The 19,071-nt window shown below is 37.9% G+C and overlaps 1 protein-coding gene across 2 annotated transcripts in view; it reads left to right on the top strand.

Moving 5' to 3' along the window:
• Positions 1–19,071, top strand: part of CEP162 (centrosomal protein 162) — an 87,344-nt gene that overhangs the window by 39,279 nt on the left and 28,994 nt on the right. For both annotated transcript variants that reach the window (XM_067011408.1, XM_067011409.1), the window contains exons 12-18: positions 795–1,077; positions 1,938–2,199; positions 9,152–9,285; positions 9,552–9,779; positions 10,317–10,457; positions 12,268–12,380; positions 14,300–14,405. In XM_067011408.1, coding sequence (XP_066867509.1) covers positions 795–1,077; positions 1,938–2,199; positions 9,152–9,285; positions 9,552–9,779; positions 10,317–10,457; positions 12,268–12,380; positions 14,300–14,405 — 1,267 coding nt within the window. The remainder of the gene's footprint in view (positions 1–794; positions 1,078–1,937; positions 2,200–9,151; positions 9,286–9,551; positions 9,780–10,316; positions 10,458–12,267; positions 12,381–14,299; positions 14,406–19,071) is intronic.

Here is a 19,071-nt window from a genome sequence, read left to right as displayed (position 1 = left end):
TTTATAAATTACAAAATTAAATGACCTAATTGACCATGATTTAGTAATTTGAAAATGACAATATCCATATTTTGGGAGCTCCCATAATATGCTGATATTTAACCACATTTATAACATTTCCTTAAGGGACAGTTTCCATATTTTGAAAATCTAATGATCTGAAATGTGACATTGCATTTAAGTGTTTTAAACCACAGAGATGATTTTATTTCAAAATCCTAGTGATTTTTCTTGTTTTACTTAAAAATTTTCCTATACTATGATGAAATTATGCATTTTAATATTTATATTTTATGCCTCATTGATGTACATTATGGTTACTTATTTGGTTTCTTCTAGAAATTTGTAAAATGTTTTTCCTGCTTTAAATGCATGTTGACTTTATGAGGTACTATAGATAAAAGATATATTACAAAAAGGCCACTTAGAAATTAATTTTTAAATTTTTCTTAGACAAAAGCAATCTCAGTCTTGTTTGGTTTGGCTTTCCTTTGAAGTAGGTCTCAGAGTCAACCATGAAGTCCTGTATATTATACTGCATTACAATTACCACCTGAAATTTAAAACAGTTATGTGATGCTATGTGAGTATACTCTGTTAACCAGAATTATAAATAATATATTTAACATTAATGACCTAATTTGAATAGTTACAAACATTAGATATATTTAATACTCTCATATATTAATCATGTAAATGTATTTTATATGTATCATGTGTATGTGTATATTAATAAAACTGATATTTGAAGAGTTATATAGGGTTCATTCTCTGTGTCCTATTTTGTTTTATAGCTATAAGAAACTGGCTGAGAATAAAGAATCTGAATTTGTTAGACCTTTACCCCTTAATATGAACCCAAGTGTTATGTCTGAAGAACCACGAACTGTGAACCAATTTTTGGACAGAAATGAAGAGAATGTAGTTTTAGAAAAGGCAACAAATGAAGGTACAGAAACTAACCATCCAAGAGTAAATACTGTGGAAGAACAAATAGATAAAATGTACCTTGATATTTTGAAGAAAAAAATATCTGTTGGTCCTTCGTTATTACCTCAGGATGACAAAGTAAATAAGGTAAGTTTTTATAATTCAAATTGATTTGACATATTGATAAATGAAGTTATATAAATACTATTGATAAGTACGTTCTTCTTAAGCTAGTGGGATTGGTTATATACTAACCTCCACATAGATTCTGGACATCTGTGAGCAGTCTATAACAACACCCTGTAGTCCCCAAAGTTAAAAATAGCACCATAGCATTAGCTTTCTTTTCAAAGAAAATATTTCATTTTTTTAGTAAACATAGTCCAGAGTTTGAGTAACATAAGAAAATAAAGTGTATTCATCATTCTAGTGCTTTTCAATCTTTCTAGTAGTCTGTGTTCTGCAAAAGTAGGTAAGTTGACATTTCCTATAAATGCTATTAGCAGCTCTTCAGAAACTTATATTTCATTGTTCCTTTTTTCTCTGTTCTTGATTTATTCTGATTATATAGGCTCCATGACCACAGTATTCCATTTTTATTTTACAGTTCTGAGTTATGTGTTTACCATAAACTATCTCCTTGTGTCAATAGAATAAGGCAGGGTACTAATAAATTTTTACCTTGAGAAATCTGGAGAAAAAAGAAGCTAAGACTTTTGTCATTTCAAAACGTGTTCTTCCCTGCTCTCCTCCATGTTGATTCTAGTAATTATATGTCTTGCTTTCTGGCAAGCTTATTTTGTTTTATTATTTTGCCTTGTCTTACTCCTGACTTTGAAGATGTGCTTTCAAATACTAAAATTCTGATGAATTAGAGAACTTTAATATAATGATTTGCCTTCTATGAACTATGTTCTTTAGTAATCAGTATGGTTTTGCTATCTGTTAAATCTTATTTGCAACTGTAGTCGAAGTTTAAGTACTAAAGAGCTTGTACTTGTACACAGACTTTTAGATCTCAACTCAATTCTGGAGAAGAAGGGGCTGGAATTGGTAAACAGCTACCATACAAGAAGGCCAGAAGTGCACCTCCTTTATTTAAAAGAAAACCCCAGAGTGGATTATATGCATCAGTTAGGAGCTCAGGGTATGGCAAACCTAGTTCACCCTTCAAGACATTTTCTAATCTTGAAAAGAAAACTTCAAAGGACATTATGAAGAGCAAAAGCTTGAGATCCATTCCTACCTCAAATCAGGCTAAGAAAAGAGGTAATCATATACTCTTTTCATGATAGAATTCTGTACATGTAGTGTATTATTTTATTTTCTTTGTTCTCTACTTTCCCTGTTTCCTTCCTCTTTCCATGAACTTTCCTTATTCATAGAAAAAAATTATTCATAAGGTACTGCATTCCATCTTTGAAAGATTCAGTTCAATTGAGTTCAGGAGGTTTTTTGTCATAAGTTCTAGATTTTCCTGAAGGAGACCCGGAAAGTATGGGAAGTGAATATAAAATAGGAGAGGGTTGGCTTTGTAATATCCAAAATGTTTGCCAGAGAAGAGCTATGAATTCAGAATGCAAATGGCAATGTACAAATGAGGGATAGCCATCAGGGTATTAGTTCAGTATAGACTTGGAGAGTAAGGATGTTTTATAGATCAAAGAATGCATACTTTTATACATCACAGTGTCTCTGTTAGTTATTTCCTGATGTAGTAACTTATCACTATATTGGCAGAAGGAAAAGGTAATTTTCCTCTTAGAAGCCCATGCAGCTAGTAAAAGAAATAGAAATGCTCGAGTTACACCAACATTTCTGTTGCCTTAAGACTCCAGTGGGGAAGGGAGAGCAGTAGAGCCAGAAATATTTTGTCCTTTTCTTTGTGATTAAATCGAATAGGTTACCAATTCCATCATTGTTATCTGGTGATAGTTGTTGGAGGAGAACTAACTTCACTGGAAAATTCACTTCTAGCTTAAAGTAGGGAAGTGCCTTTCCCTACTACTGTCAATTCCGGGACCACTTTAACTATATTTAAAATTCTTTCAGCATTAAAGGCTCTCTTCTTCTGTCTGTATTGGTGTGTATTCGCTGCAGCGATTTGTGTGTGTAAGATGGAAAGGCTAGGGCTGATCTGTATGAGAGTGCAGGAGAACATCAGTGTGGGATGGCTATTCTGGAGAGACAGGAATATGATTGTTGGCTTAATGCAAACTTCCTTCCCCCCTGGTCTTAACCTATGGACCTCTGACCCCTTTTCCTAAGAAGTCTCTTGTGTTCTCTTATTTTCTCGTTTCTGTGGGACATCTGTTTGTGATGTTGTCATCTATTCATGGTTATTAATAATTAACTGCTGATTGGATCTAGTGCTTAATGTTAAGGAAAAACACTTGGAACATTTCCCAAATTTTAGAATCATCAAGAGGAGTGTGAAAAATTTTCATTAATGTTTTAGGAGTATTCATTCTGTACTTTCGGGATCAAGAAAATGAAATTTTGTTTTTAATATTCTCTATTATATGTAGATATATATTATATGTATTTTAGATAAACTAACCACCAACATTTTTGAAGTTTACTTTATCCAGATCCATTTATATAACAAATATTTTTTGAGCACTGACCTTGGTCCAGGTAATATTAGAGGCCCTTGAGATACATTGGTAAACAAAGTAGGCAAAGATATCTCCCCTCCCTCATTTTGGAACTTTCATCTGATGAGGAGAGGTAGACTTTTAGCAATATGCATAATAAATCAGTAAATGATATTATATGCTAAGGAAAACTAAAGGTAGAGCAAGAACGTCAGTGGGGGAGGTCAGTTTTCAGTAAGATAGAGTAGGCCTCATTGAGAGAGAGCCATTTGAACAAAGACTCGGAGGAGGTAAAGGAATTGGCCGTGTGGATAGCTGGGGGAAGCATATTCCAGAAAAATGAAATGACTAAATAGTGCAAAAGTCGTGAAGTAGGGAGGGATGTCTGGCATGTTCAGGGAACAGCATGGAAGCCCATACGGCGTGGGTGGCGTGGGAAGAGAGGGTAGGAGGAGATGAGATTGCAGAGTCATGGGAGAGGCACATGTAGGCTTTTCTAGGGCATTTTAAAGACTTAGGCTTTCACTCTTAGTGTGAAAACATGAGCCACTGAAAAGTTTTGAGCATGGGAATGATTCATCTAATTATCCTTTAGACAGATTCCTTTGGCTGATACCTTATAGACCATATACGTACAAACACATACACACACTGTAGGGGACACAGGAAGAAGCTCAGAGCCCAGTTAGAAGGTGATGTTGGGAATGCAGGCTAGGAGTGATGGGGCTGGAACCAGTGTGGCAGCAGTGGTGGTGATGAGAAGCGGTTGGGTAAGGGTATATTTAGAAGACAGAACCAAAAGTCTGAAAGATGGGTTTGGGGTTGTGAGAGAGGAGTCAACAATGATGGCAACTGGGTGAATGAAGTTACTCTCTCGCTGGGGGTGGAGAGAAGACCAGGAGTTCAATTGTCGAGGTGATAGTTTTGAGATGTCTGTTCTACGCACAAGTAGAGAAAACAAGGAGGCAGTTAGGTAGAAAAGTGTAGAGTTAAGAGGGTGGTGTGGACTGTAGGTTTCAGATGTTAAAGATGAATATTTTTGAAGCCATGTTTGTTTGGGTTTTTTTAATTGAAGTATAGTTGATTTACAATATTGTGTTAGTTTCAGGTGTACAGCATAGTGAAATTTTTTCTTTGCAGATTATATTCGTGATTACAGGATATTGGGTATAATTCTCTTTGCGGTACAGTGAATGCTTGTTGCTTATCAATTTTATGTGTAGTAGTTTGTGTCTGTTAATCCCACACTCCTAGTTTGCCCCACCCACCCCTCTCTCCCCTTGGTAACCACAAATTTGTTTTCTATGTCTATGAGTCTTTCTGTTTTGTATATACATTCATTTGTATTATTTTTTAGGTTCCACGTAGAAGTTATATATAGTATTTGTCTTTCTCTGTCAGACTTAATTTCACTAAGCATAATGGTCTCTGAAACTGATGAAGATTATCAAGAGAGCATATCTAGAGAAAAAAGAACCAGGGCCTGAACCCTGGACATGCTAACCTTAAGAGGTCAGGAGGAAGAGGAGTAACCTGCAAAGAAGACAGAGTAAGGTTGGAGGAAACCTGAGTATGTGGGATCCTGAAAGCCAAGTGAAGACAGTATATAAAGGAGAATTGATCTGCTCTATCAGTTGCTGCTGAGAGATAAAGAAAGATGGGGACTGACAGCTGGCCTTTGGGTTTAGCAAAAAGGAAACCATCAGTATTGGACAAGCAGTTTCCATGGATAAGTGGCTATGAAAGGCAAATTGAGTGGGAATAGGAGGAGTAGAGTTGGATACTTTGAGTTCTAGACTACCCTGGAGGAAAGGGTGTAAAAGGTAGGAAAAAAAAATGGGGCAGTAGCTCGCATGGAAGTGGAGTTAGGAGAAGCCTTTTATTTTGCTTTGTTTTGTTTTAATGGGAGAAATAATAATATGTTTATGCATTTTGGAAAGATGCAAAGTGGACAGGAAGAAATGCATGATGGAAGGGAGAATTGCTAGAGCAGTGTCCTTGAGTAGAGGAGCTGTCTTGGGATCCAGTGCACATGGGAAGGGTTGGCTTCAGAGAGGACCATGGACAGTTCGCCTGTGGGCAAGCAGATAGGAAGGGGGAAGATGTGGGTACAGACTGGTAGGTGGGTAGAAGTGGTGAGAGGTTGCTTCCATTTACTCTGAAAAGTAAAGTACAATGTGATTAGGTGGCAGTGAAGTTGGGGCAGGGGTGTTGGAGGAGGGAAGATGTGAAAAGGCAATCCTGGAGGGTTAGACTTCAGCAGGAAGCGTTGGTGTGCAGTTAGTGACCATGAGTGTAAGTCGAGACCAGGCAGGGTGTGTGTGTGTATTTGTCTATGTGTTTGCACAGCCACATTCTACTGCACGATTGGAGGTGTTGGATAGTTGTATAATTGGGTTTATCAAGAGGCATGGCTTTTGCCAAATGAGTACAGTGAACTGAGAGAGGAGCAAAAAGGAAGAGACCAACATATGTGGAATGTAAGTTGAGTCATGAAGGAAGAAAAGACATCGGGGTGGGGTGATACAGCATGACACAGGCAGGACCACAGAGTGAGTCCCAGGGGGCCCCAAGGATTGTGGGAATCCAGGTAGAAGGAAGGATTGATGGAGAGTAAATGCGTTACTGGTGATAGAAAAAGATCTAGAGCGCCAGTGGCAGAGAGCAGCTGGGGTGGAGAGGCACGTATATACAGGGGTTGAAAGGATCTCCTGTGCATGTATGGAAATTACTGAGTGTGAAGACAAGTAATGTCATGGGGTGAGACGGAAACGAGGGGGTTGGTATAGAGGTTGATAGATGAAAGTGGTAAACTATGACTGTCTATTTTTATTTTGAGCTACTTTTTCTCATTAGACCATCCATTAAGTATGATTTTTTAATCTCTGTCTTTTTATTGGAAAATTGCCCAGAGTGACTTTATTTTCATTTCTAAAGAACTGGAATTCCTTTGGGGTTGTAGTTACTTGTCACAGATTGGGTCTCCAAGAAGCAGACCCTGAGGCAGAGATGAGTGTCCAGAAAGTCTAGAGACTGCTTGGGACCCACATTGGGTATGATGAAGAAGCAGCCCAATGACTGGGGCTTACACAGTTAGAAGGCTTCTTTTTTTTCACGTAACCAAGAAACCAGGGCTCGTCAGTTCATAGCTGGTGCAACTGTGCAAGGACCCTTCTTTCCTGCTGCAAAGTCCTTAGTCGGTGACTTTTGTCTTCCTTGTCACAAGATGGCTACACAACCTCCAGGCCTGTCAGGAGGAGAGGTGAAAGGTCCCTGCCTGTTAACTCAGCAGCTTCTTAATCAGAAAAGTAGTCACTTTCTTGGAAATGCCATGTAGGAAACGTTTGCTTTCATCTTATTGGCCAGAACTTTGATCCTGTGTTTCCTTCCCACCCCTCTACCCAGCTGCATGGAGTCCAGAGGGATGGGTGTTTTTAACTGGCACACTGCTGCCCGGGGCAAAATTAGGTTTCTGTTAATAGGGAGGAAAATGAGATTGGCAGCTAGTGGTGTCTGCATGTGATGGTTTTCCTTTTTATTCTAAATTAATTTTCTTGGGCTATTGCCTCATATTTTTTTCTTTAGACTAATACATTTACTGTCACAAAAGGAATAGTTGCTCATTATTTAAATTTAAAAAACACAGAGAAGTAAAAAGAAAGCAATAATTAGCCAGAAACAGCTAAGGTCACACTGGGTGAGCCTCTTTCCATGTTTCTTGTACGTATGTCCTTGTCCAGATCGAAGGAAGCGGGGATGGGAGCTGGAAGGAAGGAGACAGGCAAGACAAACAGACAAAACATTTTATAAGAACAGATAACACTTCATAAGTTCTTTTTAAATAAAATATTAGATTGATTTTACTTAAATCTGTAAGACGAGAAAGAAACTTCATCCTAAGAAATACTACATCTCAAAAGATCCCTTTAAGAAAATAGACTGTGAAAACCCCTGAAAGGTTGCCAAAACCATGTTGTTGTTTTTACCTACATTTTATACATTATCTGTTTTCCCTTCTATGAAATATGAGGTAGTAAAACCCCTAGTCACATGCCTGCTACCCATTTTTGTTAGATTTATTTTTACTTGTTCAGGATATATTTATTTTATTTGCTCCAGTGACTGTATTTCTCCTCAGCTTTTGACTGAGGGTCTTGGTTCTGGCTATGAAAAGGCCAGAATGCTTTTCACCAGTCCCTTATCCATCGCTTCTCCATTCTGGAATTATTTTGATTGGTTTCTTATTTGACTGAATTGTCATAATCCATTGTTTTTTCAAGAAGAGTTCATGGGTTCCAAATTCTGCAGTGTTTTTTCACGTTTGAATTTTATATCCAAGCAAATTTTCTTTCAGGTATAAAGGGAAAAGATACTGTCCATGTACTATTATTGAAAATAATTACTTAGAGAAACCAAAATTAAGAACCCAGGAAGGGAGAATTGTTGTATAAAAGCACTGGCTGACTGCAGCTTGAGCAAGAACCACCTGCCACTCTTGGCCACCATGTCCTAGGGAGAATCACAATGCTAGCAGAATCACACCCCATTCGTTGGCCAGTGACTTGGAAGGATTAAGGCCTGCTTTTACAGTGATTCAAACAGTTCCTTTATGAACACTTTAAGAAATTTCTCAAGAAAAACCTTCCACATCAAACAATCTAATTAAATATGATTACTACTCTATAAGGAAAATCCTGCGTGCCCGGAAAAGATTAGAAGGAAATCTCAGGCTGAGGTACTATTAGGAATGTGTTTCTTCTTTTGACTTTCCTGTATTTTCCAAATCTTTTAATGACCATGTATTTCACGTTAATGAAAAAGTAAACTCTGCATTTGAAAAGTTAGCATCTTGAAAAAATTATATTAAAAAAATAAATTTTGAATGCTTCATTTACATCTAAGGCAATCAAATATTTACTCAGTGTGAAGTTTAGAATCTGTAATAATTGATTATGGGCCTCAAGACCTCTTCTAGGTATTTTCCTTAAATGTTTATTTTTATTATTAACTGAATAACTTACTGGCCTTAGAATTATTTCCACTGTTTGAGGATTTACGAGGTACCTTTTAAAAGCTGAAAATCTGACCAGAATGTATATACATTAATCACATTTTTTCTAATTTAATAAATGGTATTATAGCAGTATTATCATTTTGTTTTTTTAATCAAATTTAAAACTACTCGTTATAAAGTTTCCATGTAATCTATATTATTCCAGTGATACTATATCTTGATATACATTACTTATAAAAAATGTGCTCTGAAAGCACACTTAATCTGAAGTAAAATGCTTCATAAATTTATCAGCTGCTCTTTGATTCATTGTTTAGATATTTTTATTTGTTACTGCTGTGAACATTTGACAGAATAATTATTGAAAAATAATAAAACCTGAAATGATCCCAATCTACATTCTCCTCCCGTTTATTTAGCTCCAGTTGTCATTTGACGCAGGAGTTCTGAGTGCAGTGAAACAGATGCCTTGCAGGCATCAGTCTGCTTTGTGATCCTCGTTTGTCTTAATGTTTTCATTGTATTAGTACTTATTGTTACGTAATTGCTGAATACACACTCAACTTAGTTTGTATTTGTGGTGCTTTTATCCATTGTTTACAATCTTTAGAAATCTTATCTGGAACAAGACTCATCAGGCCTGCAGCTTTGGGTAAACCAGCACCCCAAACTGAAAGTTGCCTGGCTACTCCTAAGAAATCTGAAGGCCCTACAGAAGCTGATTCCTGTGTTCAGGTTCAGAATGTAGGTATTGAATTTCAAAATAATATTCATAATGTTTTTATGTTCTGTAATTATATATTGAAACTAAATTATAAATAATGAAATATATGTAATTTCTTTTATGTTGACTGATATTCTTGTCACACAAGAATTTATTGATCTTCTTATACAGTAGAACATTGTTAACCGTGTCATTTTTATTCTTTGTGGGGTTTTTTCCCCTAACCACCTATGTTCAAATCTAATATTATAACTCTACATAATGAAGTAATGCTTTTCCTTTAAAGGATTCTTCAGGATACCATGGTGGGAACAAGGAGACAGAATTGATTATGCTTAAAAGAGTTCAGGAAGCAGAGGAAAAATGGAGGGGTGCCCAAGCCCTAATTGAGCAAATTAAAGTCACATTCTCAGAAAAGGAGAGAGAGCTGGAAAATAAGATGGAGGAACTAAAGAGACAACAGGAAAAGGAACTCTTCAGACTGAATCAAGACAATTACATTCTTCAAGCCAAGGTACTAGACACATTGTCCTATTTCTCCTTTTATTTAATTAAAAAACTGGTACTCCCTGCTAAATGCATTGTCATTTGCTTGTCCCTGGGGCTGCTTCACTTGCTATATTTGCTGTATATAACATGAACATAGTTCCTGAGTGTCTCCTTACAGAAGAGCCTACATGGAACCCCTGGGAGGGGGGGGGAATTGAAATTGAAATTGGCTCATTTTGATAGTTTTCTTGTTAGCAGTCCTTTTTGAAAACAAATCCGTTGGTTCACTGCAACCTTCACGGAAGACAGTTTCAGAAAGAAAGCTATGGAAGGTCTAGATTCAGAAAGTGACACTGTGTAGCATTTCTGAGTTACTTCCATCATCAGAACTGTCAGCACAAAGCACACTGAAGTGGTTTAACTGTAGTTGGTGTTATGATAATTCCTCTGTGGTTATAAGGCAGTCTTAGGTTTACGTACCTCAAATTTTCTGTTATTCTTCCTCACTGCTCACTGTATCATTTCCTTTTCCAAATAAAACAATTCCTGCATGTTCTCAAAGTTAAGTGACTTTGAAGAATCAAACAAAAAACAAAGGTGGTTGCATTTTGGAGAAACAGCTGATCCTGTCACTGAAGAAAAATTGAAGCAAATCCAAAAAGAAATACAAGAACAAGAGACACTTCTTCAAGGATATCAACAGGTATGGCTCTTCAGCACATAGTGAGGTTGTCTTGAGATTCTTTGATTATAAAAATAAGGCATTTAAAATTATTTCTGTGTCCATTTAACAGGTAATGGGAATTCTGGCAATGCGAGGAAGTAATAATTTGACTAGTATAAACATTTCTTATGGGCAGAATTAAAGTGGTTAAGGGCATGGGTTCTGATTCAAAAAATCTGGTTTTAGGCCTTGCTTCCTGTTGGGCAGCCTTAGGCAGATCATTTCACCTCTCATCCAGTTTCCTCATCTATGAAGTGGGAACGAGGATAATAGTACCTGTCTCATAAGGTGGTTGTGAAATTAAAATAAGACAGTGCAGATCAACCACTTTGTACCTTCCACACAGTAACCAGTTACTTCATGTTGCCTGTTACTAATTGTAATAGCCCTGTTTCCTTAGAAACTCTCCTCTTTTTCTTTAATTTTCTATAATTTTTTCAGTAGATAATATTGGCTAGTTTTGATATTATATTGAGAAATATAAATCTGAAATCCATTGCCAGTGCCCTGAGAGTGAAAAACAATTGAATTAAATGGGAGAAAATGAGTGTGTCCTATAGGAGCCATACATTTGTTCTCTGGGATGATGGAGTGTTGGTGGTATTGACCTGACAGTCAGCCAGGGCAGGTTTGATGATCCCCAGAATGAGACTTGTCTTAGTTTCTTTCCCATCACTCCTTTTTCTTAACTTCCCTCCCCTTCTTCTTCTGTCTCATTACCTTTTTCTTTTATGACAACAATAGCCTAAGCCTACAGCCTACCGATAACAAGCATTTTCATTCCAGGGACATCCAGAGAAAGCATCACCACATCAGAGATTACAGCTTTTGCTGTAAATGAAATTGTACTGATTTTGCAGGACACCCCACCATAGAGTTAGTGAGAACTGTCCAAAACCCTTTCCTGCCATTCTGAGCTTGCTGTATAGAACATGGGTTTTAAGGAGGATTTCACAGACCTATGAGTATGCCAACCACCCACTCTCACAAAGATAATACAAAATTTATGTGTCTGTGTATGTATGTATTTTTCTGAGTTTCATTAATTCTGTAGATAATCAAGCACAGACTGTGTGCCAGGCACTAGACCAGACATGGTGAGACAGTTCATAGTTTTCATTAGATCCTCAAAGGTCCGTGGTTTTCATCAGATTCTTGATTTTAAAGAAGTTAATAAGCCAGAGCATCTAAGCACAGATGGGTACTTTCTCCCCCTGATCTCACTGTTTGAGTCCCCCTTCAGCTTAAGTCAGGTGCTGTACTGGGTCTAGTCTCTGCTCTGCTCCGTCCTGATCTTCCACAAACACCCAGTCTCTAACTCCCTGCTCACAGAAACTTCCAGAAACAAACATGGATACCCACCGTGGGTACATCCAATTACCTGAGGCAGAAAGACGAGCCAAAAACAGGAAGAAAGAAGGTGCAAACAATCCCACTGGCCTTTCCATCCCTGGTGCATGAAGTCAGGATGTGGTTATTCCTGCAGTCCCTCCCCCATTTACTCCTGTGAAATGCGGTACATTATACTGACAGGCTCTTTGGCTTTGGGAATTTTTCTGCAGCTTTTTTTTCAAGTAAGCATTTTGAGCATTTTAGAAAGAATTGTTTTCAGATAACAGATTTTCTTCTGAGACAAATCAAAGAGTTTGAAAAAGATTTTGCTTACTCAAAAACTGAAGAAATTTAAAAACTTTTAAAAATGTTTAAAGGATGTATCTTTTAGAAGCAGATATACTTATATAAGTACTACTGATTTTTAACTAAAACATAATTTTCCGTGTATAAAAAGGAAAACGAAAAATTGTATAATCAAGTGAAAGATCTCCAAGAACGAAACAAGAAAAATGAGGAGCGAATGTTCAAGGAAAACCAGAGTTTATTCAGCGAGTTAGCTGCCTTAAAGTAAGTCCTTTTACAATTCTTATAATCAAATATACTTGGACTGTTTCTAAGCATTTTATTGTTATATTAATAAAACATTTAATATACTTAGAAATTTTTAAAAACTGTACACTGATTTACAGTTTTGTAACTTTTGTATATTTAACATTCAGTGGATTTTCTCTTGGTGTTAGATGACTAGTACATACTTCAGTATTTTCAGTATATTCGTATTTGAGTTTGACATCAATTTCAGGAAATTGAATATTCCTTTTAAGCTTGAGATACTTGGGTAATACATCTTAGTAATAATGCTGTTAGTAATAATAGTAAAAAGAAAATACAGTGTTACTTACTATCTTAGGTCAGGTTCCATACAAGTAGAGCCTGAGATGGGGATCCTCATGGAGGTGATTTCCCGGAGGATAACTCTCGGGAGAAGGGGAGCAAAAGAAGCGAGATGGGGGCGGGTAGCAGGAGGGAAGGTAAGTAAGAATGTGGTCTCAGCTGGAGCCTGGCTTCATTCTGCTCTCGCCAGGAGGCTCAGGAAAACAGATTGCATTGCAGAGTTGGCCCCTACTTGAGGCAAGTGGGGGGCAGCCTTTTGTATCCCCCAAGGCAGCCAGTCACTGGCTGAGGTGGGCTCCAGGAAGCGTGTGGGGGTATCCTCTGGGCCAGGGGGCAGGGGTTGCTATTTGGCAAGGGCATTTCTCAAGGGAAGGGAGAACCTGCGAGTTATTACAACCAGTGCTCACCATGGCAGGCTGATGGAACACCAGCACCCGCTTAAGAACCAGTCATACTTCAGACTGTAAGGCCTTTGGGATGTTATTACCTCTGTCTTTAACACACTAAGTGAAAGAGCTGAACCAACAAATGTTGGCAAGCTAGGGTACTGTCTTCTTTTGGGAAATGACTGCCAGCTATGCATCATTTCAGGTAAACACCTAAAACCTCAAATAGGACTGCTATCAGAAGAAATTTCTTTGGCTTTGAATGTCGTGTATGTTTTATTTATTTACATACTTCTTCCATTTTTTTGGTAAGGTAACTTAGGGCATATGAGGCAGGGCTGCTGTTAGCTCACACTTACCTTTCATGCAAAATAGAAAAAAGCATATCTTATAGCAGACAAAGCTGGAAAGTATACAGGTTGGCAAGTGAGGGCACTTTTGTGTAAATTAGGAGGGGGAAAATGCCCCTTTCTCCTGGTAAGTGTGACCCCAAGCTAGGGCTGATAATCTGCACAGTTCTGAGGCATGAAGGCATTTACATCTGCTTTCTTCCCAGATGCTTCACTAAAGTATTTTAAAATTTCATATCTGATAATGTTGCCTGGCTTTTAAAAGAGAAGATCTATTCCAGGATCCAAACCTAAAGCTCTAAATGAATTTTCACAATGGAATAAATGGTTTCCTTAGAAAGTAGGGTTAGATGATCATGTGTGTACTCCTAAACTTGTATATCTCTGGAAAAAAACAGAAAAATTGATTCTAAGATACCAGTAGTAGACTGTGTTTGTTTTGTTTGTTAGTTTCCATGGGTATGATTGGCAATTTGTGTTTCTCAGAAAGGAGTCTAGAATGACAAGGAATATAGAAGTGACAAGGAATATAGAACACCACAGGGTAAATGCAGCAGGTCTTTCCGGGAGATTGATTTTTTTTTTCTAAGAATTGGCAGGAAATATTTTTATATTACAAATAAACCAGTACTCTTCGGGTTTCGGTTCTTTTAGATTATACATAAAAATTTCACATGAAGTATATTTCTCTTTTAGTATTTTAGTATTGTAATCTTTAGTTTAAATAAACTTTCTCTTCAATGACTCACATAGTTTCAATGTACAAAGTGTTTTTAATTTTTAAGAATTGAATATTTTGTATTGAAAGGAGTACCTTTTAAAAATATATATATTTTTTATTTTCAAAATAAATCAGAGAACAGATGCATAAAAGTCGTTTCCTGTCTCAAGTAGTTGAAGATTCAGAGCCCACCAGAAACCAGAATTTTACAGATCTGTTATCAGAACTACGGGTGGCACAGGTAAGTTGCATAAGGATTTTAACCATTAGTGATAGGAAAGATTGTTATAAAAATCTTTACATGTGTAAAAAAAAATCTGCTTTTGTAATTTATGAAAAAATAAAATCTTATAAATTTCATACCAATTAAAAATTAGGAAATATCTAAGGTTAGCACTGGGACACATGTGACCTTACTATAGAGGAGACAATGTGATGCTGATTTTAGATGGCATCCTCTTTATAATCCAACCTCTCATCAGGCATTTATCACGTGGAGCCATGTTGGAGGCATAACCTTATTTAGGACATGTATACCTAACTTCAAATTCCTCATTGGAAATGTATGGCTAAAATAGGAAAATACTTTAAAGATAATCATTCACCTTAAAGAGTTAGTTGGCTTTTCCTCTGTCTTCCGAAGCGGACTGTGCACTTCTAGGTGGCGGAGACTATATCTGCAAATATGTGTGTCTGATGTGCCTAACACAGAGGTGAAATACAATAGCTACTGTATAACTTTTTTCTTTATTTGTATTGAATTGTTATAAAGAATATGGCCTAGAATTTTCTAAAGTAGTATTTATCAATAGGAGAAGTTTGGGGATTTAGGGCAGATTAATTCTGTCTTAAGCAGGACAGTTCTATGCATTGCATGATTTTTATCACTCCTGTCGCCAGGAACTATGCTCATAGCACCCACCAGTCGCTGCAACACTCAAAACCACTGCCACGTTTCCAGACATCTCCTGTGGGAGGGCAGTCAACTCTCCCCACTCCCTCCCACTAAGAACCATAGCACTAAACTAAAAAGTCCTTCCGGGCTTCCCTGGTGGCGCAGTGGTTGAGAGTCTGCCTGCCAATGCAGGGGACACGGGTTTGTGCCCCGGTCCGGGAAGATCCCACATGCTGCAGAGCGGCTGGGCCCGTGAGCCATGGCCGCTGAGCCTGCGCATCCGGAGCCTGTGCTCCGCAGCGGGAGAGGCCACAACAGTGAGAGGCCCGCGTACCACAAAAAATAAATAAATAAATAAAATAAAAAGTCCTTCCAATCTATTTGAATGATTATGTAAATTGGAAAAATTCTAATTACATATCACTTTTTAATTAGAAATTTATTACATAAAGTTAGGTTATGTAACACTTTAAACATGCCTTAGTTCAATAATTGATGCTTAACAGACTTGTATGTAAAATACAGCTTCAAATATGAATCCATTAGAGAACTTTCTTAAGATGCACATATGTATAGAATGATTTGATAGGTAGGCAGATAAGTAGAAAGAAGGAATAAATGATTGGACACCCGCACTTATCAGTGGGCCTCAAAAACTAGCAAGTTAGGAGAGCAATTAACATTGCTGAAGTTTATGAAAGCCTGGGAAAACATGGTAAGGTTTCAAGCACAGCATTAGCTTCATTTGAAGGCTGTTATTAGTGACCTTTTAAAAGTGCTACTTTAAACACATTTTTTTCTGACAAACGGGAAACTAAAACTGCCACTGAAATCACTGGAAAATGCTGGCTAAAATATAAGAAACATCTTGTAAGTGCATATCCCAGCTCTCAAGAAAGTAAGGGGAATCTCTAGGGGTCAGAAATGAACAGGGATACAAACCTAGCAGTAAACATTGCTCCTAGGCTGCCAGTTCAGTAACCAGGAGCCTTGAGCTTTAACAACAAAGTAGAGATAGGACCCCAGGACTTCAAAGGGCCACATCCTTCAGTAAAATAGTGGTCTATGAAAAAATCCACCCACCTTCAGAAGGGGCTGAAATATCAAGAAAGCTTATCTGTCTTAACTTGATTTCTATATAGAGAGGGGGAAAAAAAAATCTCTGCTCAGTGTCTTACTAGTTGTTCAGTATAAATGTCATATCTACTGCCTTCATTTGTGTTTTAGTATTTGAATTGACACTACTTTCAAGGTTTGGTCATACTCAAACTGGAAAAAAAATAGCATAAAAAGTAGTCCTGAGTCAGTGATCATCTTAAGTGTGTCTATAAGAAACACATGCAAAACACTCTTAGAGGTATCCATCCTTAACCCAGCTCACATGGTATTCCTTCAGATAAAATCGTGCTGACAGTACACCCAGAATGCAGAATTACAAAACCCATGGAAACAACCCACCGTGAGCAGGCATGGGATGGTTTAATAAACAGCAGGATTAGAACCCTAATCAAATTACTGAGTAGACTATGAAATAAATAGACTTTAAATGATTTAATATACAAAATAAGTGAGAAACTCAGTGTGAGGAAAGAACAAAACAGACTAGGCAAATTCAGAGAAAAATAAACAGAATAAGTAGAAAAATTAAATCATACATAACTAAGAAGAAATTGGTAAACTAGAACATCTAAGGAGCTTAGAGTGAAACACAAAAAAATAGAGAAATGAAAAATATCAGAGATATGAGATACTCCAGTATGTAATTAAATATTTTTTTAAGTAATGGCTAAGAATTGTCTAGAAATTAATAAAAGAGATGAATTCTCAAATTCTGAAAATACAGTGAGTCCTGCTCAGGATACATAATTTAAAATCTACATCTAAACCCATCATGGTGAAAGTACCAAAGGCAGCGAACACCTTAAAGAAATCAGAAAGGGACTTCCCTGGTGGCGCAGCAGTTAAAAATCCACCTGCCACTGCAGGGGACAGGGGTTCAATCCCTGGTCCGGGAAGATCCCATGTGCTGCGGAACAACTAAGCCAGTGCACCACAACTACTGAAGCCTGTGCACCTAGAGCCCATGCTCCGCAACAAGAGAAGCCACCACAATGAGAAGTGGGTGCACCACAACGGAGAGTAGCCCCTGCTCGCAGCAGGGGAGAAACAGCAGCAACTAGAGAAAGCCTGCGCACAGCAACGAAGACCCAACACAGCCAAAAAAAAAAAGATTAAAAAAAAAATCAAAAAAAAAGTGTTAAAGATAAAAATTATTTAGGGTTGTGTTTATTTGTGCAAATATTGAAAGATGGAATGTCATGCGTTAATTTTCATTCACTTTGGTTTTCTGAGTTTAAATAGTTTTAGAGCAAAAAATTCATACTGAGATAAATCTGTAATATAATATTCATATCAAACCTACTTATAAGTGTATAGTCTAATTTGTACCTTAAAAATTAATACCAATTAGTGTAGTCTTAAAATGTGAATTGCTTTTTTTTAAAACTATGGATGGACACATACTAAAAGTGAAGGTCCTGAGCCCTGTCCTTCTAGATTCCCAGGGTGGAGAGGAGGGTGAGGCTGACTGCAGTTCGGCCAGTCAGTCAGGCAGTCATCCTGGAGTTGGAAAAACACTAGGTAAACAAGACAGACATGGGCCTTGCTCACTAGGAACCTATATTCTACCAGGGAAGACAGATAATAAGTAAACAAGAAATAGTTACAAATAGAGGTAAGTTCTTTGAGGAAAATAAGAATAGAGACTAACGGTAGGCAGGGCAGGGGTAAGGCAGCTGTCAGCCATGTGGGCAAGGAGGTGCTCTCTAAGAAAGTGGTGTCTGCATCAAGAGTGGAGGAGAAGCGGCAGCTCACCGTGCAAAGACCGAGCCTTCTAGCCAGGGGGAAGCACAGGCCCTGAGTCAGGATTGGGCTTGGTACCTTCCAGATGCAGAGGCACCTGAGGCAGAAGTGGGTGAGTAAGGACAAAAGTGATGGAAGAAAAGGTCGGAGAGACAGGCAGAGGCCTCTGAGTGTCCACACAGTAGGTTCTTGTAGAAATTCAGTGCTCTCCTGAAAAGACATCCACAGAAGATCACACAGACGATTAAACAGTGAAATGATACAGCTAGAACCATGATTATTCAAGCCCTTATGAATGGATTTATTTTCTTCATAAGACTAGATTTTATATTCTAAGGTAGTGTGGTAGAAAGTTTCTAAGAATTTTTATTTTGAAAATAAAATATACTAACTGTGCTCCAGGAGTTTATTCAGCAGTTATGAGTTCAGTTCAGTATACATTTATTCAGTACCTGCCATGTGCTTGGTGCCATAAAGTAAACAAGTAGTAAAATCAGTCTTGGTCCCCAAAGAGCTTTCAGCCTAATACAGAGAAAAGGCTTGTACGCAAATAAGTGTTGCATGAAACAAAGTAGTAAATGCTATCCTAGAGGTACACTGAAAGTTTGTGGTAATGCTGGGGCAGGGATTATCAGGAATAGCCTCATTTGAACTATGCTTTGAAGGATAAGTATGACTTTGGCAAGGCGAGGAATGAGGGCAGTTGAGAGAGTGCGGCATGTGAGCACATTGAGAATTTAACTTTTTTTTAAATGTGCCAAGCATTTTTTTGCATTTGTGATATAGGGATGAGCAAAGTAAAGTTCTGCTTTCAAGTAAATGTCTATGTCAGGCAGTGATGAGTGTGTGAGAAGAAAAAAAAAGCAGCACACCTGGGGGCCAGGATGAGGCTTGCCGTTTTAGAGTGATCAGGGAAGGCCTTCCTGGGGACTGGTTTGAACAGGAATCCTGATAAAGTGAAGGAACGAACCACCTGGCTATGTGAGGGCAGAGGAGACAGTAAGTGCAAAAACACCGTGGGGTCGGAACGTGCTGGGCGGGTTCAAAGAACAGCCAGGAGGTCTCTGCAGCTGGCATGGAGCGTGAGCGGGAGATTTGCAGGAGATGCGTCAGAGGAGTGGGCGCGACTGGGTTCTGTGACACTGAAGGT

This window comes from Kogia breviceps, chromosome 13 (genome assembly GCF_026419965.1).
Source record: "Kogia breviceps isolate mKogBre1 chromosome 13, mKogBre1 haplotype 1, whole genome shotgun sequence".
NCBI lineage: Eukaryota > Metazoa > Chordata > Mammalia > Artiodactyla > Physeteridae > Kogia > Kogia breviceps.
Note: the sequence above shows the minus strand (reverse complement) of the source record. Positions and strands in the feature narration are given on the sequence as shown.